This window comes from Rissa tridactyla, chromosome 3, assembly GCF_028500815.1.
Source record: "Rissa tridactyla isolate bRisTri1 chromosome 3, bRisTri1.patW.cur.20221130, whole genome shotgun sequence".
Classification (NCBI taxonomy): domain Eukaryota; kingdom Metazoa; phylum Chordata; class Aves; order Charadriiformes; family Laridae; genus Rissa; species Rissa tridactyla.
The window spans coordinates 49207407-49233142 of record NC_071468.1 but is presented as its reverse complement, the minus strand read 5'-3'; the positions used below and the strand labels follow the sequence as shown (position 1 = coordinate 49233142).

The following is a 25736-nucleotide window of genomic DNA, read 5'->3' as shown; positions in this document are numbered from 1 at the left end:
GACTTGAATGTAAAAGTGCAATCAGTAGCACAAATACAAAATGGCAAGGAGTGATTGTTCAGGTCTGCACAAAGGGTTCTGGTAGATCTTGTGAATATCAGCAATCAAGTATTTCAGATTCTTGGGGGTGGGGATAAAGATCATAGTGGTTGTATAAACATCAGTGTTAAATGAACAAATGAAGCAATGTTAGTACTAATAAAACCTTAAATGATGTGTTCCGTCCACAGAAGAGTAGTGAAGGAGTAGTTCAGAGGTGTAGAAAACATCACCTGAGGGAAATCCTAAATCGGCTTTTTAAAGAGAGGGACGCAAACTTGCCACCAAGTTGGAAATGGTCAGTTTTTCATCCAGTCGTTGTCACCGTTTCATTTTAACTTCAGTTAATATTAAGAATGGTGACATAGTGAGGAAAATACTTGCTTAGAGAAATTAGGAAAGCATCACTGGAGGTTTCTGCCAGTGGCGGAGACAAATTTATTTCAGGGATGTTATGTAACTTTTCTTGTATTAGTGGATTGACTAAATGATTTCTGAAGGAGTTCGTTCTTACATTCTGTTAGAAATACAATGAATGGCTGAATGGCTGTCTTTTTATTCTCTGGTAGCGTTGTTAATTAAATTTTGTTTCCAAGGTGGGACACTGAGAATTTATGCAGACAGTTTAAAACCAAATATACCGTACAAGACAATCCTGCTGTCCACTACGGATACTGCAGACTTTGCAGTTATTGAAGCACTGGAAAAATATGGCCTGGAGAAGGAAAATCCCAAGGATTATTGTATTGCTCGTGTAAGTGAAGTTACTAAGTCACAATCTTCTCATGCTTCGTACTTTATTTTGTTCCTTGTAGTAACTTTAAAACTAAATGGAAAGACTCTGATAGTTCTGTGACTTGACGTTTTAACAACTAACAGCCTTGGGAATTCTGAAGTTGTTTGTCAGATTTCTTGTTTTTAAGACCTAAATCTTCCAATCTTACTAAGTTACTACTTGCTACATAGATAAACATTAATGATGGAAGTAACGTATTCCCGTATTTGGCACTGTGGTTTTATACCACTAAGTGGGCTTATGGTTCTCAGAGGTACAAACTAATAGTTAATGCTGTGGATACCTAAATATGCCTTTCAGTGGTAGGTTACCCTATTACACATCAGAAAAGTTTAGACATTTAAGTGAAACTTACGCTTGCTTTCAGAATGTAATTATTTTAGGAGTTCTAAATGAATTATATAGAATTGCTGTTTCTTAGAGGTATGGCTTTATCAAAAAGTCCCATGGGCAGTACAGAATAAAAGTTACAAGTGTGTGTTGGTATCAGCTTTCGAAAGAGAATAGTGAGATTTGAGAACATATAATCCTTTTATTGCATTTCTGGCTATTATTTGTCTATAAACTTAGATTTATTGCTCCTTAAAACAATGAAAGAAAGGGAAAAATGTTTGTGTCTCATCATATTGTGCTCTCTTCCCCTGCCCTTTTTCTGGTGCTTAAAGTGCCACCGGAAAACAGTAAGAAAGTTTACATTATTTGCTATTCCCTGTACTTTCTAGCTGCTCTAAAAGCTGTAGATAGAGCTTTGGTCTTAAAATTGCTTTCTGATTTGTTTTTTAGGATATATTTGAGTAAACTTAGTGTCTACTTTTGCTGTGCTTACAGCCTCTAGTGGTATAATTATCTGGGAATTGACATGTTGCTCTAATTTTATTCTAATTAGTAATAAGGAAACTGTATGGTGGTAGTGCTTTTGTAGTTTTGTAACAGTGAACTAATCTCAGTTTTTATTGTTTCAGCAGTTTTGTCTTAGTTCTAAATGTGGTTCTGGTCATTTTATCTTTGTTTTCAGTAACCTGAAGTTGGGGTCACAACTGTGAAAGTTAATTTTACTTAACTTCAGTAAAATTTTACATAGGTTTTTATTATGGAGGGGGATAATGTAAATAATAGCAGTTATTAAATGGCACGGCATATTAAAAATTGATTCTCAGTTTTAGCTGAGAAGTATTTTCTACATGTAGTTTTAATTATGACAATTATCTTCATAATGTGGGTTCTATAAATTAAATTAATGATTCCCAGTCATTGATCTTACTAAACAGGCTACTGACTTGACATGCTCATTTTTCTGCTTGTTTGAGAGAATTGCGGGCTACAGCAGAGGCATTGTGACTGAATTTGGAAGATAGTTTTGCATCAGTTTGTTTAGTTCAGAGTTAGAGGGTATTGTGATTTATTATGAAATATTTGTATTTTAGGGAATTTATTGAATTGATTGCATACTTACCAGGAAAACTATTGCAAGTCACGGTTGTGGTGGTGGTGGTGGTGTTCCCTCTCACCTTCCCTGTTCTCTGATCATGTGTGGAGATGTTTAACGTAGAAAATAGTCTGAAGAATGTTGCTTTGATCTTGGGAAAGATTAATGAAGTCTTTGCTGTGAAGCAAATTGATTTAAATTAGTTTTCTGGAAAGCACTTCTGGAAAATATTTTGCCTTTTCTGAGCAACACATATTCTTGATATAGTAAGTTTCTATACTGACATAAATTGTATGTTTATGTTTACATTTGAAATGTGCGAGTAGGCTAATAGCAGATCTAATTGGCTAATTAGCATTGGCTAATAGCAGATCTTTTTGAAACCTTTAATTTTAGAAGACCTTACTGTTTTGCTCACCATAAGTCGTTGTAGTTGGCTAAAATCTACTTGGCCTTTCTCAGTGCCTCTGCTGATACAGTGCTTGGGTTTTAAATATGATAATCCTTCCTTTATTAAAAAAGTTGAGTATTTTTAAACTAACTGTAAAATGTAGTTTTTTGCGAAATATTTTATGAAGTTGCTTTCCTTGCTTGAAACATTAAAATATCCTAGCTTTAGCTTGGTGCATCTTTCATCTCTGCTTGCTTTTTTGGAAAGTTACAAATACAGTGCCAAATAGGAGTACCAATGACCATGACACCTTTACACTGAAGTCTTATAGGTATTCTGTACCTCTAGAGGGGCTTTTGCCCCTGTTCTTCCACAGTGTTCTGTGGAACACAAATGTATCTTGCACATGTTCCTATTCTTTACTTTTTGTTGGGTTTAAAACAGTGTACAGTGGAATATATAACTTGAGTTTTCTATTGGTTAGGATTTTCAAATATTTTGTCTCTTTGGCTGGTAGGTGAAGTGTCTTCAAAGAAGACTTAAGCAGTTGACATTTACTTTATTATTAGATGGATTTTAAGTTACATGACAAGACCTTTATAAGGCTGCATAAGTATGTGTAATAAAGTTCACTCACTTCTGAAGTTTCTGTTGAAACACGAATGTTGTATGAATTTTTCTTAACACTTAGCATTGACAACTTTTATTGTAAATGGCAGTTTCCTGTTAGCTGCTTGCTTTCATACCCTGGTTTGTGGTGCATCAGGCTGTACCTTTGTGCCCACTTTTAAAGTGCTTTTCTATGTAGTCAAGTAAATACAAGTTTGTTCCAATATACGTTTTGTTTGTTTCAGTTTGCTTGGTTTGAGTTTCCCCGAATAACATGGGGTTCACTGCACTTCTCTCAAGATGTCAAATTAATTAGACAGTCTTCCCAGCTACCTGTGCATATTCACTTAGGGCATAAGACTTGAGGCATGCAGCAAACCAGTTAACTCTTTAAAAGTAGAATCTTGATTAGACTTTTTTTTTTTAGCATGCTGTTATTTTTCACTTGAGGATAAGGCATAAATAACTTTTTATAATGTCAAGCAAAAACATGTAGTTCATGGTGATTAGGTTTTGGGGTTTTTTTTGGTTTTTTTTGTTTGTTTGTTTGTTTTTTAAAGAAGCAGACATTACAGACATGAGGCTTAAAATACTTTTTAGCAAGTTCCAGTGTTTTTGGTTGTTTTTTTTCAGTGGCATGTGTAGAGCCTGTGTTCCCAACTTGTAAGGAAAATCGAGGATTAATTAATTTGAATAAGCAGATATATTAAAACCATACAGTAGATATGAGTTTTCTAATTAAAAAACATTAACATGACAGAAAAGCTTATTGAAGAGCTGTTATAGCGTGGTTTTTTTTGTGTGTGAGAAACTTTTGTTAAGGATAGATCTGACAGCTTTATCTGTGGCCCCTCTCCCGGGGGTGTAAGTATTTGAGTATTATCTTCTTGTTTATCCCAGCACATGCCTTGGAATTTAAGTCCTAAGTTGCTATGGACTTCACTTCAATTTCTTAGCTTGTATTTCCTGCATGTTTCACTGCATTTTAAATTAATAAAAATAGATTGGAATGACTTTATGATAATTCGTATATGCTCATGACTGCAATTGTGAGGAAGCAGAGTATATTCTTCCTCATTATCTGTAATGAGTTTGTTTTAGTTTGTAGGTTGCCAGCTGACAACCTGCTTCTGAGACTTGTGACCTTAAGCTGGTTTTACCCTTCTCCATTTCCTCTGCTGTTGCAGAAATCAGGGAACTGTCTGCGCCTGATCTCAGCAGTCTGTATGGATTCAAATTCATGAAAGGATATTTAACTGCATCTTCTATTTTTCAAAATGAAAGCAGCCAGTCTGGCCCAAACCACGTCAACCCATGAACCAAACCCCAATCATAACACAAACTTATTCCCGTCTTTTTCCGTTATTCTAAAATGTGAGAATTTCAGCTTTGTGGCTGACATTGAGGCAGCATTTGCCTAAAACAGAGATGTTTTCTAAAACGTCTTCATCACAATTAAAAGTCTCTTGGCCTGCATAAGCTCAGGTGTGGTGTTTTGTCTTTACGCAGATTAGGTCACACACTTTTTTTAAGTGAGGTATGTCTGAGTTATCGGCTCACGCTTCCTGAGGAGGAGCAGCAACTGTCTGGGAGGACAAGGCATTCAGTGCATTTCTAACCCCTCTTTTCTGACTTGTCTAGTTTACCTTTGCTGCTGTTCAGCCCAATGACAAGTACAGATGCTTATCCAAGTTCCAAGGCAGAAGTAATAACAGGGTCAAGTAGTAGCCCCTATGTATTTATATCTCATCTGTCCTCTAACTTCACTGCGTTTGGGTTTTCTTTGGTTTGCTTCCCAGTCCAGTGTTGGTCAGCCCCTGGTATGCATGTAGTTCTTGTAACTAGTTACCTTCTGTCTCCAGGGCTTTCAAATTTAAAAATTGTTGCTTGTTGAATAAGGCTTGAAACACAGTGTTACTTTAATTAGCTAATCAAAATTAGGTATGGGTATAATTGATTGTAAAAGCCAAGATGTGAAATAGGAAAGAGTGGTTTGGCAGGATAAGATTAGAGTGTAGATGTGTTTCTGTTCCCCTTCGGTTCATACATTTTAATGTTTTCCTTGTTTTATAATATCTTGTCTATTTGAAAATCTCATTAAAGATAATTTAATTAGTCCTATGTTTAGCCAGGTTTTGCATAGAAAATGTTTTAGGGAAAGACCAATGACTCGATTACGTACTTCTGATCTTAAATGTACTTCTTTCCTGCTTGGAAGATGATGAAAGGACGTTTGAGGTGGATCTGTGAGAACTTAGTTAATGCTGAAATAGGCATGGAGAGGAGGCGACAAATAAGAGTGGAAAGCCTCTTGAGGGCTGCAGCGTGGTAGGGTGCAGTAGCCAACAGCTGCGTTACTTCAGAAGGTGTTACCTGGGTCATAGTTCAGAGATGGGAATAATCTTGAGTAGTTTGTTTAAAATAGAGTTGTCTGTGAATTTAAATAACATTGTTAGGATCACAAAAGAGGGAGCAAAATGTATATTTATTTTCTCTTTTTAATTTAATTCCATTTTGAAAGATCTGTCTTTAACTTAGAGGGTACTCATGCCCTGTAATACTGCCTGTCATTGCTTTTTATGCTTGATTGCTGTGGGGAGCGGTAATGCAAATGTGCGTGAAATCACAGGTTGTGTCTCCTCTAGACTCAGAACTCATGAATCAAGGTTTCCCCCTTTCTCTCTACCTTGTAAGGATACAGCTGGGTAAAAGGTACAAGCAGTCTGTGTTTCTGTTCCCAAAGTATACTTGGTTTTGGTACTTCCTTAAAGCTATACAGCATGAAGCAATTGTGTGAAATGCTCCAGTCGTGCCCTTAGTCTCCGGGTAGACCAGGTAAAGGTTAGGTAAGACGAGGACAGGAGGCTTCACGACATTCTCTTTGCCAGCTCGTCTTGCCATTTCTAAAGATACTTACATGTTGCATTAGTGGAATAGCATTAGCAAAATGAAAGGCTGATTCCAGTGTGTGAGATAATAAAAGGAAATATCAGGTTTATTTTTTACTATCACCTCCACAGATTTTATTTTTTTCTTCCCCTTGACTGTTGAGAAATTGGAATAATTTTGTTTACTGGAGGATTGTCTTGTCTCCCTTAAGTGTAACTTGCTTTCCTTTGCTTTTTAAATATATCTGGTGTTTTGGGAAGCGTGATTTAACTGTAACAAGAGGCAAGAGAAGAGAGTTAGAAAAAGTCTTGGAAAGCAAAATGCATGTCAAGTTAGTGAATTCTTTTGCTTTATCTCTTGTTATAAACAAACAAACAAAAAAGAAATCAGAAGATAAACCTCTGAATCATATGTTCTAATTGTACACTAACAGCTCAGAAAACTGATAATCGTTCTTTTCTAGGTCATGCTGCCTCCTGGTGCTCAGCACTCTGATGATAAAGGTGCTAAAGAAACTATTCTTGATGATGATGAGTGTCCACTGCAGATATTCAGGGAGTGGCCTAGTGATAAAGGTATGTCTAAAAAGCTTTAAGAGATTTTTGTCCTTTGGGTGCTGTAAGCCATGGTGTGGACCCCCTGTAAAGTAAGAAATTGGAATATATATTTTAAGTGTTTGGTTTTCAGGCACTTTTAATACCAGATGCTTTTAGAGTTATTTACTGTTTCATTCAGCACTGTTTATAGTAATGCATCTTTCAACAGTAGAAGTGTTTTACATTCTATCCTGAAGTTTCTAAATTATCCACTATGGAAAAGTATGCTATTAATCTTTTCAATAATTTTAACTTAAAAATAACTATGTAAAGCAGTATCAGGAACTTAGTAAGCTGAAAGTAATCCTATGGAATGCTCACAAATTAATAGATGTTGGATGCATGCTTGTTCACGGATAGTGAGACTCAAAGAATGTATAATATTGTGTTCTAGGAATACTAGTCTTTCAGTTAAAAAGGCGGCCTCCTGATTATGTCCCAAAGAAATCCAAGAAAATAACTGATGGAAAGCCATTAAAGGGGAAGGAAAGAGTTGACGGGTCTGGCTATGGCTCTTGCCTTCCTCCTGAGAAACTACCATACCTGGTAGAACTAAGCCCAGGTAAGAATTCTGGTTATCTAATAATCTGAATTACATTATTACATAATCATTTAGATTTTCCAAAAATAAGACTTTCATTGGAAGCACAAGAAACTCTGTTGGCAGTGTAAGTGAATGCCACATCGGTTGTTCTTCTGATGTCGGATTCTTAACTGGGGCTATCTAGGGATAGAGCTGCATATTGCTACAATATCGAAATTTTAGTAGCAAATGTTTGGAGTTAAAAAAAAAACAGGGGAGAAATGACTGATGAAGACTTTGTCTCTCTTACCATGGTTTCAAGTACGAATTTTTAAGTGGTTCAAAATGAAAAAAATCCTTCAATCTTTAATTTCCTTTGGATTTTGAGGTTTAAAACTTGGTAAGTTGTCAAATAGTTGAAGCCATTGCCTTGTAATTTGGGGGAATGACCAGAAAAGCACTGCCTAAATCTGGTTTGTTTTACATTCAGAAGTGTGCTGTAGCATACCTGGTAAGATATATTTGGCAGCACCATACATGAAAACTACATTTTTAGAAGGACAAGAACATGAATTTTTAAATCGAACTTACTTGCTAAACATTTTTCATCTTATATGGAAACTTCAAATAACTAGCAAGGCTGGGTTTTGTTTTGGCATCATTGCAACTCTCCGGGCTGCATTGTAATTTACAATTAATTTTATGATCTAGGAACAGCCAGGGGAGCTTTGTTGTTGATAGCACAACAACTGATAAAACACGTGTAACTTCTACTCTTAATTTCTGTTGTTTTCACATTTAAAGATTTAGATCTGTACTTTCATTTTTGGTGATTTAGTTACTTGCAGCTCAAAAAAAAAAAAGCCAGGTGAAATTAGCAGTACACAGAGTATATTAAGCGTATTTTATATGGTGTTCTATATGCTGCAGTTTGATTTGCATATTAATATTTTGGGTTCTTTCGATAGTACTTTTGATTTCTTGTGCTCTAAACTCCAACTCTTCGTGGAGCCTCCTTGCTTTAGTATTAAAGCGTTGTGCTTGGGCAGTGGAGCAAGACATCCATTAACTGAGAGAGGAAAAACAATCTGAAATGCCACAGGTGGCAACGCAGTTTACTAAGCCTTTGCACATTGCCTGTGGGCCTGACCTATTGTTCATGTTTTTCTTCTAACAGCTTGTTGTCGCTTTTCTAAACAATAAGGATTGTTTCATTCAGTAGCTTTGTAGTACTGATGTCTTTATATTCTATGCGGTTTCTAAAATTGAAAGAATTTAATACACTTCATCCTTACAAACTGAATAAATGTTGTCTGGCTGCAGTTTCACCCTTTCCTGTCTTTTCTTTTCCTGCCTCTTCCGCATGTTCTGCATGGTATCTGTTCTGCTGGTGCTGCCTTCACCTGGGTCCTCTGCATGTGTTTCTAACCCCAGGGAGAAGGAATCACTTTGCCTACTACAATTATCACGCTTACGAAGGTAACGCTATATTTAATACTGTTCTCTCATTAGTCACTAAAAACATTGCTAGCTGTAAATCTTTTGTTTCTTTTTGATAAATGAAAGGCTCATCTTGCTTATCTTCCTTTTTTTTCCAAGGGACTACTTCTGTGAAGTAGTTAATGTCTTGTCAGCTGCCATTTAATTATTCTATCTGTGAACAAACATCAAACAGATCGTGAACATGCTATTATCTGAAGAGTTTAACCTTCCAGCTAAGGTTAACAACTAAATTTCATAGTGTTGTGGTAGGAAAAAAAAACCAAAACACAAAAACGTTCCTTGATCAATCTACTTGCAGAGTTCATTGTTAAAAAGTGAATTGGGTAAATGGCATGGACTTAATTTTGTCTTTCAATGTTTGACTGCATTGATACAGTGGATGAAATCCATGATGATTTTTATGTGAAATAGTGTTTCACTGGTAAAGTGACCTCACTTTCAGCTCTTCGGTATTTGTGCTGGCCTGGTTTGTGTTGTTTCTAACATTAACAGTGTACGTCAAAGAGATTTATCCACATTGTTCAGTTTTATCTGTAGCATTTGACATTGATAACCAAATCTGCAAATTATTATGGATCTTTGATTCTCTTTAGAGTTCAGAGTAATATGCAGGTATGTCCTGATTTGGCCAAATAGACAAGAATACAAAGCCACTTTCTCCTTCATTGTGAAATGTCTACCAAAATACTTTTTCCTTTTCTTAGTTTTCTAGCATCTGCTCCTCATTTTATTTTCTAGACTGCTGTAAAAGTACTATATGTCTGTTGATGTTGCTCACCCTTTCATGGCTGTGGAGTACAATACTGGGATTTAAAGAACTCTGTCCAAACTTATGCCTGCAGTGCTCAACTCTTTGATGAATTCAGACTTCCATTTCATTAACATCATTATTCCAGCAAGCAGAGAAGTTCCATAGAGTGTGCTGAACTAATAAGCATAGACAAGCTCTGCAGAAACACCTGAGTAGAAAGGTTGAAATTTAGTTGCATTTCGCTGGAAAACAAATATTACAATTTCTTAGATCTTTATCTCAGAGTGCGAAAAAGAGCTCTTATTAGTCTAGAGTCCAGTCTGTCTCTTTGGAACAATGCATTTCAGGATACTTGTATTTATTATAGAAGTAACTCCTGTAGAAGTGTCCTTCTGTCAAAACATTTGCTGTTTATATTCTTGCAGAAGAACCTGGCAGACTTCAGTTTCATGCCTTGTGCAATTGCACAGATTCAGTAAGTTTGCACTTCTCCACAGCTGCTGACGTTGCTGGTTGTATGACTGTTTTATAGACTGAAGATCAGATTCTGCACAGTACGGTAGAGGATGCACTTCAGTAGCTTGTGGCTGTAAATGTGGCAGTCAGTAATTGTCTCTGTCTTCGAAGTCATGTAAATGAACCAATAAACAGAGATGAATCTGACAGTAAAAGAAATTGACTGGGTAGACTGAAGTGAGACAAAGCAGCACTTTGAGTATCTGATACTGCCTATGTTATCTGTGAATATCGCTGCTGATGAGTTCAGGGATGTTATTGACTCCAGTTGTTCAATCATAATATTTAAAGACTGAGAGAAATGACAAAAAGCCTTTTTTTTTTTTTAGCATGTGAGCCTCTGAGACTTATCCTGCAAGCCCGAAATAAAAATGATAAAGGATTAAAAAAAAAAAAGGCAAAACCTTTTCTCCCTGCCAAATCATGAAAAAGCAACACGGAGCTGTAGAGTTTATAGCAATGGGAGATGCTGGGAACATGCAGGTATGTTCCTGGCATAAAGAAGGCGCAAAGAAGAATTACAGGAGGGTGGAGAAGCTTGAAAGCCTTGGCCAGCACAGTTTCCCTACCCAGCCTTCTTTCTGAGAACAGAACTGCAGTATGGTGTGTAGTAACACATACACGTTAGTCTGAAGGAGCTTTGTTGTCTGCCACATTCCTCACTGAATCTTCCTGTAACCAGAACGTTTACTGTTGGCTCCTTCTGCTGGAAGAGCACATCTTGTCTGAAATTTAGTAGCAGAATTATGTCCTGAATTCGACATGATATTTCAAATCTGCCCAGCCAATCTCTTAAACTTCTTACTCTCTAAATTCTTAGCACTCCAGAAGTTGTGCAGGAAATCTGTTGCTTTAATATAACTTAATTTTTAAGTCGATAGGTGCAGTCCCTTGTGTGGATGTTTCTGTTCAACTTTGGGCTTACTTGTTTTCTATGATCTTATCTTCATCATTTGGTTTAGTCTGTTTTTAAGTCGATACTATTTCCCAGCATTGTTTCAAGCACTGGATTAGCAAAATCAATTGAAACTATCATCTCCAAAGTGGTTTAGGCTTCACATTTTAGTGGCAAATGAATTTAAAATGTAAATCCATGGAGGGAGGCCTGTCTTGTCTTTTTCTGTTGATCAAAAATGTACATTTGTATTATGAATCACTGAGTTGATGTGCTTACAGTGACTGTTCACTTCTGTTCACTGCACAGTTTTTTTTAACACTGCTATTTGAAGTATGAATGTAACTGTATAAACCCAGTCATGAAATCTATTTGTATTGCATCCTTAGCATGGAAAGTGATAGAAAGCCACAGTTTTCACACGTTTTACATATACAATTTCACTAGTGACTATAGGTGAATAGTAATATACTGTGCATCTTTTTACTCTACATTGTGTGTTTTATAGCAGTTTTTATGCTACATTTACACGCTTTAGTGTTTTTGAAAAAATCTTTTTTTCTAAATCAGTTTCCTGCCTGGTCTTTGGTGATAGGGTCTGCTTTCCCACTGAGGGTTACTTCTTGAAATACAAGTTTTCAGTCTGCAATAGGCAGTATACATAGATGTATATGTATCTTTGTATGTGTACTTCTATCATGGGGGAAATTAGCTTGTGAAACTTACTTCAAATGCAGATTGTACCAAGTTTAGTTGAACCCTCGTATGATGTCACTGGGAAAAGCTTTGTCAGGTTTAAGTTTAATATGCAGTAGTGGCTAACTTGGTCTCTTGAATCATAGTTCTTGCTTGCTTCTTCAGTTTATGTCTTGGAGGCACATCTGGGAGACACGTTCCAATTCGATTTTCTAAGCTTAAAAAAAAAAAAACCCAGACTAGATGTTTTCTGTACCTATTTAGCCCTGTTAATGTTATTCAGTCATGGGTGCCATAGACAGAATACAAGCCATCTTTCTTCCATGCCACGTGTTTACTCATGCATGTGTATAAAATGAAGAGGTTTGTATAGAAGTCATACATTTTCCTTAGGCCTCTTGCTGCTTCTTCTGTATTGTTTATTAACGCCCACCTTCCAGAGAACTTTGACCTTTCAGATTTCTGAATTAAAAGAAAATTGTTGTTGTGCCATATAAAACCCCCAGATAGATTATTGCTTCATCCCTTACCCCCAAATCCTGGACCTTGAGTTGTATGACTTGGATCGTGTGTATCATATTTCTGGGCCATCATAAATCTTTACAGTTTCGTCCTTAGAGGCTAAGAACAGCCGCCTTGGACTGTCGTGGTTTGGGGAGCAGGGACTTTGCCATAGGTTTGGTAGAATCTGTATCCTGCTGCATTGAGTTGAGGTATGCATTCCAAACAACATTTAGGCGAACTTCCAGCTCTTGAAAAACAGGAAATACAAGAGTTTTACGTTGTAGTATAATGCAACCTTCCTTCCCTCCTGCATCTCTCCCCTAGAGCAAAAAGGCTTTTCATCCTTTTTAGAATTTCTAGTAATTCCCTTCAAGTTTAGGATACCTTTTACTGTAGAAGGTTTTTTTTTTTTGTTACATTGGATGCTTCAGAGAAACAAAACAGTCTTAATTTGTCTCAGCAGAAGCATTGTGATGCTAAAATATATTTCTCATGTGAAAGCACATTTTACATGACATGCATCTATACCGAGGATATACAGTGATGTGAGGTAAAAGTTTATTAGCAGGAACTTGTTTATTGATTGATTATTCACAGTTGCTGAACTCGGGAATGAGATCCAGAAGTTATCTTAAATAAACACTTGAAAAACATAATATTTTATCATGTATTTTACACAATATTTCAGAAATGTGTAAGAATGTTTTAAAGTGTTCTTTGCTTTTTTTTTTCTTTTTAAGATTTTAAAAAAGAAAAAGTATGAGGCGGTGGGGGGAGTATATTTAGTATAGGGGTAAAATCACTGGACTGTAAAGCCTATTCTCTAATCTGTGTATCAAGATCTTAGGAGAAAGTGCCATAAGAAATTAAGAACAAAAGCCCTAGATAACTAGCCCTGTCTTCTATGTCGCTGACTGGTATTTTTGCATGTTGAATAAGGGTCCTCGCCTCCAAACTGAATCTTGTATCCTTTGGGTGCCAGTTTTACGAAACTGGGATGTGGGTATGAGAAGGAAATGTTTTACTTTTGGATTCATAAATAAATAAATGGAGGAGCTACTCTAGTTTTTGATGTGTATGTTGTGGAGAGACAGAATAACGATGCAGAGAATTGGAGGTAAGGAGCCAAATGTATTCAGTAGCATACTACATGTCTGAATTTGGTGATATTGAAGATGCAGCCATATAATTTCCGATCAGCATTGTTAAGTATTAAAAATTGCACACAATTTAAATTGCTGAAGATACAGTATTAGCATTACCTTTTTTTAGTGTTCAGTGATATTAGATGTATGTCTGTATAGACCCAAATATTGGGATTTAATAAAAGACTTATCCCTGTACCTGAAAAATGTTTAAAAGATTGAGTGCTTTTATGTTTAATACTACTTTTGTGATGGATGATGTACTACTATTATGACAGTGATTCTAAATATGTTCAATAACTGGGTATTACTATAGAATCAACGCTTAACTTTGGTATTTATAGTACTACTCTATGGACTGTCTCTGCCTGATGTCTTTATGTCCTAATACCATCACGACACCCTCAGGAGCAGCTTACTAGTAGGAGGACACATTATACTTTCCCTATGTCAAAATCATGTGAAACTCTGTTGTCGTTCTTCATTGATAACCCAGCTTCTTCCACTCTCCATTCACTTTGTGTTTTCTGGGGGTTTTTTTTTTGTACTGTTGCCTTCCTTTCTTTGTATCTTCTGCTTTTAGTCAGTGTATTGTTCTTAACTGTTAAGCTTTTTCTGTGCTGTTGGCTTTTAATTCCTTTAAATACTGTTCATTGAAGGATTGATAGAGGACTATATAGACTAAGTTATATGTTATGGTTAAAGGGCTTTTATTCTGATTTAAATGGACAGACCCTGGTAGTAATGCTGGGAGTTTACAATTAGATTTATGGAGGTTCTGTTTATATTGACTTTCATTTAAAATTTGAAGATGACTAGTAAACTACTGAAGATGGTATCACTATATGTGCCATGGCTTTAATAATATTCTCTAATGGTTTTGGGGGATGACTTGAAATCATTGTTCATGTCCACAGGTAAGACGTTCTTTGTCTTGCAGCCTCCACTTTTTGGATCTTCCCTTTGGAGGGGAAATTGGAGAGAAGTCAGAAGTGACAATATTAATTTAATATCTGATAGTATTTAAAGTTGTAGTGTTTTCTGGGAAGCGGGGAGGATTTATATGTATGCCAAAACCCATCTGTGTTAGCCTGTGAAGGCAGCAGCTAAATCCTGTGCTACATCCAGTGTTTCTTGTGGTATTTTATTCTATTTGGACAATATGTTCTTTTGGGCAGAGGAGGAAGACTAACTTTATCTTTGACCTCATTTTCTGCAAGATGAAAATACAGGTCAATGGGACTATAAAGATAAGTCCAGAAATGCTACAGTCCTGTATATCAGGACTGAAGCTGTCATAGGTAAACATTTTGTAAGATTCTCTTTTAATATCACCCTGTTTCAGTATCTGATGAATAGGAAACACTTTGGCATGTTGGCCACCCAACAGTAGATATTGCTGATAACCTGTACTTTTAGTAAGATCAATAAACACTATTATTATAGAGATCTGCAGATACCTAATTTTCTAAATCTTCTAAACCCATATTGGTATACCCGTATAAAATCTTAGAAATTAAGAACAATTGTATTGCTTAAACTATTAAGGAAATAGAGGAAATTTTCCAAAGTATGTTTGTAATAGTAGTTCTTGATTAATTTGTTCCTTGCACTTGTGGAAAACAGCCACTCTGAGTGGGCTCTGTCTACTTTCAGTGTTTTCACACTACGATGAACAAATCTTGAAATAATGTCTCTCGGTTATTTTTTTAGTGAACTTTGCTAGTCTGAACTAAATTGCAATAACGTAGAAATACTGTGTGAGTACTTGAAATTTAATAACTTGCAACTTAATGTTTATCACTTGCTATACAGATGGTTCTGACTCCAGAGATAAGCCAAAGCTCTATCGTCTACAATTAAGTGTCACTGAAGTTGGAACTGAAAAATTTGATGACAATTCTATTCAGGTATGGAGGGAAAAAAAAAAAAAGCAGATGACAAAACTGATCCAATATCTGGTCAGTTATGTATAGTTGTGTAAACTAGTAAAATACTCTGTGAATACCCTTCAGAGTTAGAAGGGTAAAATATTGCTGCAATTTCATGTTAATGGTGATAACTCTCTGATTTATTTTATTTCCTCTGCCTTGCTTTAAGAAGTAAGGATTTCATTATTTAAAATGGGTATCAGTGTTACCATAACAACTTAATGGCTTTCAAGTCCTAGTCTCAACCCCTTTGAGTGAGACAGGATTTCTTAAATGTATAAAACAAACATAGTTGTATGAAGTTCATGCCAGGGAGTCTCTTATAGCACCCTGGATCCACGTCAGTGCAGGTAGTTGACTTGTAAATACTTGCATTGTGAGATTTCACATCAAAACAACAAGTGGAAGAAAACAGTTCTGAACAGCATGTGACCAAAAAAGTGAAAAACTTTTCATTAAGGGATTTCTGCCGCACATTTTAGTTGAATGTCTGGTTTATTATCTCTGTTGCAATGAAAATTGAAGTGAAACTCTACTCATTTTAGTACCACTCATCTGTGTTAAATTCATAAGCAAGCAAAGTTAAGTTACTAGTCTGTGAGTAGGGTAAGCTGCAGCTCAATCTTTTTGTTTTAATTTCTGCTGTGGTATAATTTAGCTTATTCCATGTTAATTAATTTTATTCCTAGTTATTTGGTCCAGGAATTCAGCCTCATCATTGTGACCTCACTAATATGGATGGAGTTGTTACTGTAACCCCGAGAAGCATTGATGCCGAAACCTATGTGGAAGGTCAGCGTATTTCAGAAACCACTATGCTGCAAAGTGGAATGAAGGTTCAGTTTGGGTCATCTCATGTATTTAAGTTTGTGGATCCCACTCAGGACCATATTATTCCTAAAAGACCTGTTGATGCAAGTCTTATGGTCAAAGGTCCAAGACACAAAACTGGGTGAGTAAAATTTATTTTCTTGCCACTGAGATGAAGGGGGAAGCCTTGGAAAAAGTAGAGAATGAGAGCATTATAAATGGCCTGTGACTAGAGTATGACTTTAAATGAGTTCTGAATAGCTACTTTTAAGTCTTAAATATGTAATAGCTATTTTAATACTTGAGCTCCACCTTGTGATTTTTTTAAGGATTAGCAAGTGTATTTTTCATGATGAAGTATTCGGCCAAGTTTTCCTGGTGCTCACTGCTGTGTTAAAAACAGTGGAATGCCTTATTTTAATGTATTTTCAAAGTTCATCCAACCTTCAGGAAAAGTAATGAATTGGCTGGATGTTTTCAGAGAGCCTGTTTTTTGTTTTTTTTTTCTAAGATAAGTTCTAAAATTCCACTAGAAGGATTTGGAAATTAAGTAGGGTGATCAGGAAATGACACTGTCAAGGTGTGGTGCTAAATGTCTCAATATAGCAACCACTTTTTAAAGTGCGATTAATTATTTTCTAGTTTCTGTGTTGCAAGGAGTAATGGTCCAGATGTCATTCCTGTTGTTTCTGTGTATATTCATGTTTTTGAAAGGTGCATGATAAAAATACTGATTATAATTTAGTGACTTGTAGGGGCTCAGGTATTGTGTTCAGTGGCTATAGAAATATCCAGGAGAAACAGTCTTAAAATCAGACTGCATAGCATGGAAAAAAAATAACATTATTCCATTCTCTCTAGGTCCCAGTGAGGTTACTATTGTAGTATACCGTGGTTTAGGAAAGAAACAAATTGGCTTGGAGGGGAATAAGAGGAAGATGCCTAGGGAAGGAGGCTCTTCTGGCTAATCTTTTGAGTTAATATAGATGTATACTTCAACCATTATTATTTTTTTTTCTCCACTTTATTTTAATGTGGAAGTACACTGTGTGCTTGTTGTAGGACCTGTCTGCAGGAAGACCTCCACCCATTTAGCTGTCATGTGGTACTTCTGCTTAAATCTTGTGTTCATTCTACCTCTAGCCTGCAGATCAATAAACAAATGCTCTCGCAGGTTTACATAGTCAATTGCAAAGCGCTGTACTACTGCAGAGCTTTAACTGGAGAGCAAAATCTCTGGCAAAGGGCTATTGCAGCTTGAAGAATCAAATATTTTTTTTAAATCTTTAGAATAAGCAGATAATAAAATGCATTACTATGATTTATGAATGATTTACATGATTAAGATTGTTGTACATCTAGTACTACAGAGCTGAGCAAAAAAATTGTAGCAAGTCTACTACAGTGAATACAATACCTTGAACATATTTTTATGTGGTTTTATATTTGTATTATTTATGTTTATGCATATTTATATTTTCTCACTTGACTGGGAAAAAATGTAACTAAGAATCTGTTTTTCCAAAGGAAGTTATCTGTATAAATATTTGTAGTGGTTTTATGTAAAGAATTGATACAATGTTTTACAAAGTGAGTATTAACTGGAGTCATGGTATACCCCTTGGAATTTTAATTTACTAATTTTAGCTACTCTGTTCCTTGTTTGTTAAATGTTTAACAATATAATTTCTAAAAAGTACTTGAAATGTTATCTTGCTTTTAGTGCTGTTCAGGAAACCACATTTGATCTGGAGGGAGATGTTCACAGTGGAACAGCATTACCAGCAAGCAAGGTATTATATTATGCGTAAATTAGCAATAAATAGTAAAATATCACGTGCAAGTTAGGCCAAAATTATAACATCAGTAGTATTTGGTAAAGTGTGACCAGTTCATTGTTCTCCCCAGTCACTTCCTGTTGTGGGTGGGCTTGGGTATTATGTGCATTTTTAAAAAATTTATTTTTTTTTCCCACAAAACTGTTCTGTTTAAATTTGTATTAACATTTGGCATGCGTTCTGTGCCGAGACTATTAACTTCGTTTTAGAAAGGGAAACTCCTTGAACCTGGAATAGTTTCTCCCCAAACTGACCTATCGAAGGCAGATTACATGCAGGTAGAGATTCATATTAGAAATGATACAACGTTATCTCATGTAGGTAGCATATGACTATTGTCAAATGTGAAAGGGTGTTCAACTTTAATTTAACTAGGCTTTTAAAATTTAATGGATGTGACTTCTGACTTCAATAGAGCTCATGTACACACATTGACTAAACAAACTGTCTTTGCAGTCATAGTTATAAACATTTTATGAGGTGATAATCTTTTCTTGCTTTCTTTCTGCACTGTCTTTCTGTTAATAAATTCTGCGCCAGAGCTGCATTTTCCAAGAGCAAACAAATAGAGTGAAATGACACAGTGGTTAATGCCTTTCTTGGTTCTACGATCACATGCCTCAGATGAAATGAGAGAATGAATAATTTCAGCAGTATGAAATATAGTAGTCCTCCTAGAAATGCATCTCCTTCTATGTTTTATTACTGCTATTTTCATATTGAAATACTTGTAAAGAAATTTAGTGATAATGGTGTGGCAGTGTAGGTATTAATAATACTCTGATAGTTTTTTAATATATTTGTTAGTCTTTTTTTTTTTTTTCCACAGACTACTTATTCAGTTTTTCTCCTGTCTTTGTAGCTTTGTTTGTGACTGCATTCTTTTATCTTGGATGCATTCTTTACCTCTGATAGGAATTTATTTAGTGACACTTCGGAAGGAAAAAAAAAAAACTTTTAAAACTATGAAAGTGACTCAAAATTGCTCAGAATTGGAGTTTCTGACATTATTATATACCATACCTCACTCTTTTCAGACTCATTAGAAAAATACTTCTAGGGCACCTAGGGAAGCTTGGGAAAACTTAGTATTTTTTTTTCGAGTTGTACTGTTTGAGAATGTACATCACATCTTGTTAAATCACTGGTGAATCACTTGTTTTCTAACAGTCGCGCTTATGAATTTGCTCTTCTGTTTGGAAAAGGGTAACAATAACTTCCATGAAAGTTCTCTGAGACCTGGTGATGAAAACTGATTCGTGGATTGGCACGTCAGTACTGAAAAAAAATATGTTGTTCAAACTCTTGTTTTGAGATGCACTTTTTTGTATGTTTTCCTATGTCAAATCAAATTATTTAGTCATAGAAATTTCTTAGGAAATATGGAAACACTTCATATTTTACTGATGTTATGGTTTCAACTCTTCATAGTGAAAAATAATTGCTACATATTTTGCTGCTTAAAGCATAACGTTTTCCCTTTCCTGATAGGGTTTGATGTAATTGAAAATCATAAATTAAAAGCTTCGTATTAAGGCGCTTGTGACACTGAAAGAAAACAAATGAAATTGTACATAAAAAAATTGCATAGTTTGCTACTTCTTGTCTTGGAAAATTATGTACTGTGTAGAAGACTTTCGTTAAGAACAGGATAAATTCTGTATCAATAATGTAAGCACTTGTAGCGATATGACAAGGGGTAACCATTTTAAACTGAAAGAGGGGAAATTTAGATTTAGATATCAGGAAGAAATTCTTTCCTGTGAGCGTGGTGAGACACTGGCACAGGTTTCCCAGAGAAGCTGTGGATGCCCCATCCCTGGAAGTGTTCCAGGCCAGGCTGGATGGGGCTTTGGGCAACCTGGTCTAGTGGGAGGTGTCCCTGCCCATGGCAGGGGAGTTGGAACTACATGATCTTTAAGGTCCCTTCCAACCCGAACCATTCTATGGTTCTATTACAGAAGCAGGGTAGAGGACCATAGCCAGTTTTAAATCTCTTAATATGTTTAACTTTGTCTCTTAGCTAAAGTTTTCATTAACAATTTGTTCCTACTTTGTATTGATAATTATGCAACTTTTAAATAAAGACATTTGAAATTTTCATTATATATTCTTGCAATGCATTAAGAAATAGCTGCTCCTAGCTGGTCATTATCATCTTTTGAATTGCAAGTGTGCGTGTGCTCTTCAATATTTCATTGCGGTGAAAGCACCTGCTGAGTTGCTGGATTCTATGCTGTACTCTTCTCTTCTGTTTTCCCATCTCTTTTCAAGCCTCAAATTGACACTTCATTTTAATAGTGACAAGCACAAACACTGGCTAATCCAATGTTTGCATGCTAAGCACCTGTCCCGCTGTTTTGAATTAGAGCACCAGCAGGCTTGATGGTGACAGGACATCATCAGCATCCAGCACAGCTGAACGAGGAATGGTGAAGCCAATGATTAGAATAGAACAGCAGCAAGATTACCGCAGACAGGAAAACAGGTAGGAAATGTGTAATCCATTACTTCTCATAACGGAAAAAAACTGGATACGTTTTTCTGATAGATCAAGCAGTGTGTTAAAATATCTTGAACTACCTGATTTTGCCAATGGAAAATGAGATGCCCTTTGAGATCTCACTCCAAATAGAACCCAGGATTAACAACCAAAGCAAAAAATTTCAGAATGTTAAAAAAAATTCTTTGCTTCACTTTTCTGTTATTTGTAGTTCCCTTTTTGTAAAGTCAAGCTGATAGTCATGTCCTCCCACTGTTGTTGATTTGTGGTTAGGCATGTCATATGAAATGTCTTTAATAACAAAAGTACAATTATCTGAAACTTTCGTTTGTCTGGGGCAAAATGATGTGATTTCTTTGGAGAGGGAAATAATCAGGTCATTCCTGTTTCTACAGTAGTGTTCTTGGCAAGTCTTGTGACCTTGGATCTGAAACTACTCAGTAACTGTATAAACAATCTGGGTAAAAGGATTGAATGCATCGTCACCAAGTTTGTGGGTAATACCAAACTTGGAGGGCAGCAAATAAGCCACAAAAGAGCCACTGTTTAGAGAGACCTGTGCAACAAGAATTGCGTGAACTTTAACAAAAGTAAATGTGAAGCCCTGGACATGAGACAGAAAATGCCAAGAGCAGTGTAGGCTGAAGTCTGACCATTTGGATTGTAGCTCTGCTGAAAAGAACCTCGGGTCCTGGTGTATAGCAAGCTAAAGTTGAGTCAGCAGTGTGTATTGCAGCAGTGAAGGCAAACTATGTCCTGGGCTGCATCAGCAAGAACACAGCCAGCAGATCACTGGCTTTTTTTAGGCCACAACTGGAATACTGTGTCTGGTTTTGGTGCCCCCAGAGATGGAAAGAGAGAGATACTGAAAAACTGGCAACAGTCCTGTGAAGGGACATCTCCACCAAGATGATTAGAGGATTAAAGAACTTGATGTATGAAGAAAGGCTGAAGAGATTTGTGTTTTTCAGTCTAGAAAGCAGGTGACTCAGGGTGGATCTAATCACAATGTTCCAATACCTAAAAGGGTAGTTACAGAGAAGATGGAGGTGCTGTCATCACAAGGTTGACAGGTGAAGAGGCAATGAGCAGAAATTGCTTCTGGGGAGAATTATCTGGCTGTAGGGAACAGAGGGGAGGAATCTTCACTGTGAGACCAAGTGAACTTTGCGATAGGTTGCCCAGAGAACTGGTGTGATCTTTCTTGCTGGAAATTTTCAAGATTCTGCTTGACAAGGGTCTGGATAATCGTGGATAATGCCTTGCTTTCAACGGAAGATTGGAGCACGTGATCTCCAGAGGTCTCTTCCAACTCAGCCTTCAGTGCAATTAGTTGCAACTGGAGTCCAATGTCTTAGTTCTGATAAAAAGAATGTATTTATGAAAAGAATGACTGGGTACCTACAGTTGGAATTACATAGTCTTGATAAGAGAAGGCTCAGGGTGGATCCTATCAATGGATGGAAATACCTGATGGGAGGACCTTCTTTACAGTGAGAGTGATTGAGCACTGGAACGGATTGCCTGGAGAGGGTGTGGAATCTCCATCCTTGAAGGTATTCAGAACCTGACTGGACAAAGTCGTGAGCAACTTGACTCTAGTTGACCCTGTTTTGAGCAGGGAGGTTGGACCAGATGATCTCCAGAGGCCCCTTCACACCTCAGTGATTCCGTGGTTCTGTGAAAATAATTTTTTTTAAGTGTTTAAAAAAAAAAAAAATTGTATTGCTGTCTACACAAATCAGCTTTTAAATTTAGATGAACTGCTATGATAAATGGATGAAAGGTAAGGTAAATGTGCTGCAGGGTTAAAAAGTGCAGTGATTCCGGTTGCAAAGCTTCTAGTATGAAGCTTCTTATACCTTTAGGTGGATTTATTGTTCACTAGACAGAAAACAGAGTTAAAGAAAAAAAAGGGCAGAAAATTGTTCTTCCAGCTGAATTGAATTCCTGATGTTCTAGTGTTTTGTATCAGGGACATCTTTTAAATGCTTTCAGTGAAGTTACAGTAGAATACAGCTCTGTTCTACTATACACCCTCTTGTTAGAGTGCCTGGGCATCTTGAGTCTCTTTTTCAGAACTGTTTTTATTAAGGTTGCTGAATTACTAGTGTGTTTACTGTAATTTTTCTCTCTGATAAAAGATGTACAAAACTTCTTTGTGAACTTTTTATAGTCTGTCAGAAGGTGTTGAGGCGCTCCTAGTGTTAATATTTACTGAGTTCTAGCTGTGCATTTGTATGTTTATGAAGATTATGAAATATCCATATTTCTGCCTTTCAGCAAGAGCACTTCTTATAAAGAGGATTATTTTGTGCTATAGTTGTATATTTCAAAAATACAGAGGCATCTGTGAGCTGCATCTTGGCTTTATTATTTTTTTTAAAAACCTTTTAAAATTTCTTCTGAAAAGAATATGCATACTAGTCTTATTGTTACTATACACAGGGTTTCTTTCATCTTGGTACCTGTGTACAGAAAATAGTTTTAGAGAGGCATCCAAACTACACTTAGATTTGTGATAGCTACAACTGCAGAGATCTTTTTTTTTTTTTTTTGTCATCAGCGTTGACATTGCTGTTTTATTTCCGTGTACATCTTACATGCGTATAGTATGTGTTGTGTAATTGCATGGAGAGTTATTTATCTAAATACAGCATTTCTATCCCGTGCTCTTTCTCAGATGTATTCACTGTACTGAGATTAACAAAATAGCAAAGCTGGGCTGTCAAATGAGGAAATGCCAGGCAATGAGTTGCTCAGATAAACTGAATTCTTCTCTGTTGTGGATGTATTTTGTGTAGGCAACCCCTAATCAATATTTTATGGCCTTGCTAGACATACCCTAACTTGACTTTCAGAGTTGTTTAGTTCAGAGAATTTCATCAGAGAGGATTTTTCTATAAAAGCAATAGCACAAAGACCGTATATACTTCAAATGTATCCAGTAACAAAGTAGGTTGGCTAGCTGCTGTCATACCGGAAGCACCGAGAGTTATTTTAACTTAAATTTACAATTTGAGAAGCTCAATTAGAGAGTATTTCTTTTTGTGTGTGCTTAGGGAAGGCAGAAAATGGTTAGTTGAAGGAAACTCATATTAAGGTAGCTAAAATAATTGACAGTGCATCTGTTCCTAGAGAACTAATTTACAGGTAAAACTAAATTAACATTTCTTTAAAGAAGTCTTTTCTCTTCCTGCTTCATACTTACTTCTCTCTTAAAGCCAATTTTCAAACTTCTGTAAACAATCTTACCCTAATCTGTATCAGTTCTCATCTCCTGTGCTGCTTTCTCTCCCATTGGAGGGAAGACTGAGAATCCTCTTCCTTCCTTTGTGCTGAAAGGGATCACTACCTTATTGTTCTAAAGAAAAGGAAATAAATCATAAGCTGAAATCTGTCAAGTGGTTTACCAGCCAGTTTGTTGAAACATTTCTTTATCTTATTGCCATTCCTATAATAACAGATCAAAAATTTCTCTGGAGTTGTCGCTATAGTTCTATTTTGATAAGGCAGTGTGAATATTAGTTACTCTTCTACGGAAGTAATTAAGTTCTCAGTAAAGACAATGCACTTCTGACAGTGTGGATGTAGTGAGAAATTAGTTCATCTTAAATTTATAGCAATAGAAACAGAGGAAATGCTACAATTTACACAACAACTGAGTGCTCTTCATAAAGAGAGCGCGTTGTCATCTTTGAAATGTAACTGAACTGGCAGAAATTGGTATACATATTGCCCTGCTGTGCCTGCTGTTCCTTAACTTCCAGCTTCCCAGAACTTCATTTTGCTAAGCTCTTTTTATAATAAAGCATTATCTAGATGACATAACTGATTTTTCTCTTGGTTTAAGTTTTTGCAAGTTTAAAAAAAAAAAAAAACCACAGAAAAAACCCAATGAAACACCAAAACCCAAAGATACCCTTGATTTTTTGATTGAATATGCTGAAATTTAACTTTAGATCATTTGACATCAGCCTTCAAAGCTATCTTGTGGATTTTTATTACAGCAGATAGCTGAATAAAGGCTTTCTCTGTCTCTGCTCTGTGGCATAACTAAAATTTCTCAGGAGAATGAGGCTTATATAATCGTATTACATTCCTTTCTTTATCAAAGTTGCTGGGAAAAGTAGAAAGCTACTTAGTGTGTTACATGCGGTTAAAAATGGCTATTGCATGCAGAAGACGTTAAGCTTTTACATATTTCCTAAAAATAGGTGCCTAACTACAGAGAACAACTCAGTTAATGCTTTTGCTTAAGGGAGGAGTGAGATACGTGCTTAACCTTTTGTAGACACCAGAACACTAAAATTCTCTGTTCTTTTTTTTTTTTCCTCTTTGAATTCTCTGATAGGTACTAGTAAAAAAGAGCACTGCAGTTGGTTTAAGTGAGGATATGGTTCTGGAGATCATGTTTCTTAACTGGGACTGCTGTTTCTTAATACAGCACAGCAACAGCTAGGTGAGGGGGGGTGTCTAGATTTTACCTCCTTTTCCTCCTTACCAGAGGAAAGGACAAATAAGTTGACCAAGTTCTCAGTTTTGAGGGCATTAAGGCTGGCAAAGTACATTTATTGTAACCGAGCTGATGTTTCAGTTGAAGCTTCCTTCACTTTTTCATGTGTCCATGAATAATTTGTTACTTGAATCCTGTCAATAGCAGATGGCAAACTGATCCTATCAGTCTGCCATACAGCCCAGAAGAGGATGTTCATTAATATCACAGACTCCACAGTTCAAGTCTGTACTTCGATCTGTCGTGTTGCAGGCAAATATAGCTTGAATGAATCCAGAGGATAGGTAAGAAAAGGATCGTTTTGGGGAAGGATGTCTTGTCAGCATTTGGAACCAGTATATTTGGAGAAATCTATCATTTTACAGTGGAATTAATATCACCCGTGTGTATTGTTTGTTTTAATTTTTGTCTGTCTTCTTTAGATCTCAGGATACCCATGGACCAGAACTGATACTACCTGCCAGTATTGAATTCAGGGAAAGCTGTAAGTAAATTGCGAAGTTATAACACTAACCTGTTGACATGTTTTTCTATAGTACAGTATTTCAGTCAGCTCTAAAACTTAAGGGTAACTTAAGTAAACATTGAAAAGAATAATTTCTAAACAGATTATAGTTAATCCAGTAATATAATTTATTTTGTTGGAGAGGGTGAACAGACACTTCAGGTATTGAGGCAGGTTCATGCATACCTTAATTCTAATTGTATTTCAACTCTTTATCTTCAGATACTCAAATTTAACTGTGTCAAAAAATGTTAATCCCATCTCCTCAACGGTACATTGAATTCATCCTCTTTCTTCTATACAGGTCTCCATGCCTTGGATAATAGACTACATCTCGGTTAAAATCCATTTTAT

The 25736-nt window shown here is 36.2% G+C and overlaps 1 protein-coding gene across 18 annotated transcripts in view; it reads left to right on the top strand.

Moving 5' to 3' along the window:
• The window catches only part of AFDN (afadin, adherens junction formation factor), a 129350-nt gene that overhangs the window by 43170 nt on the left and 60444 nt on the right, over positions 1–25736 (top strand). For 12 of the 18 annotated variants that reach the window (XM_054194624.1, XM_054194621.1, XM_054194618.1 and 9 more), the window contains exons 6-13: positions 636–793; positions 6614–6725; positions 7141–7308; positions 15095–15189; positions 15900–16162; positions 17744–17813; positions 20228–20346; positions 25300–25361. In XM_054194624.1, coding sequence (XP_054050599.1) covers positions 636–793; positions 6614–6725; positions 7141–7308; positions 15095–15189; positions 15900–16162; positions 17744–17813; positions 20228–20346; positions 25300–25361 — 1047 coding nt within the window. The other 6 variants (XM_054194634.1, XM_054194633.1, XM_054194632.1 and 3 more) reach the window with 2 other exon arrangements.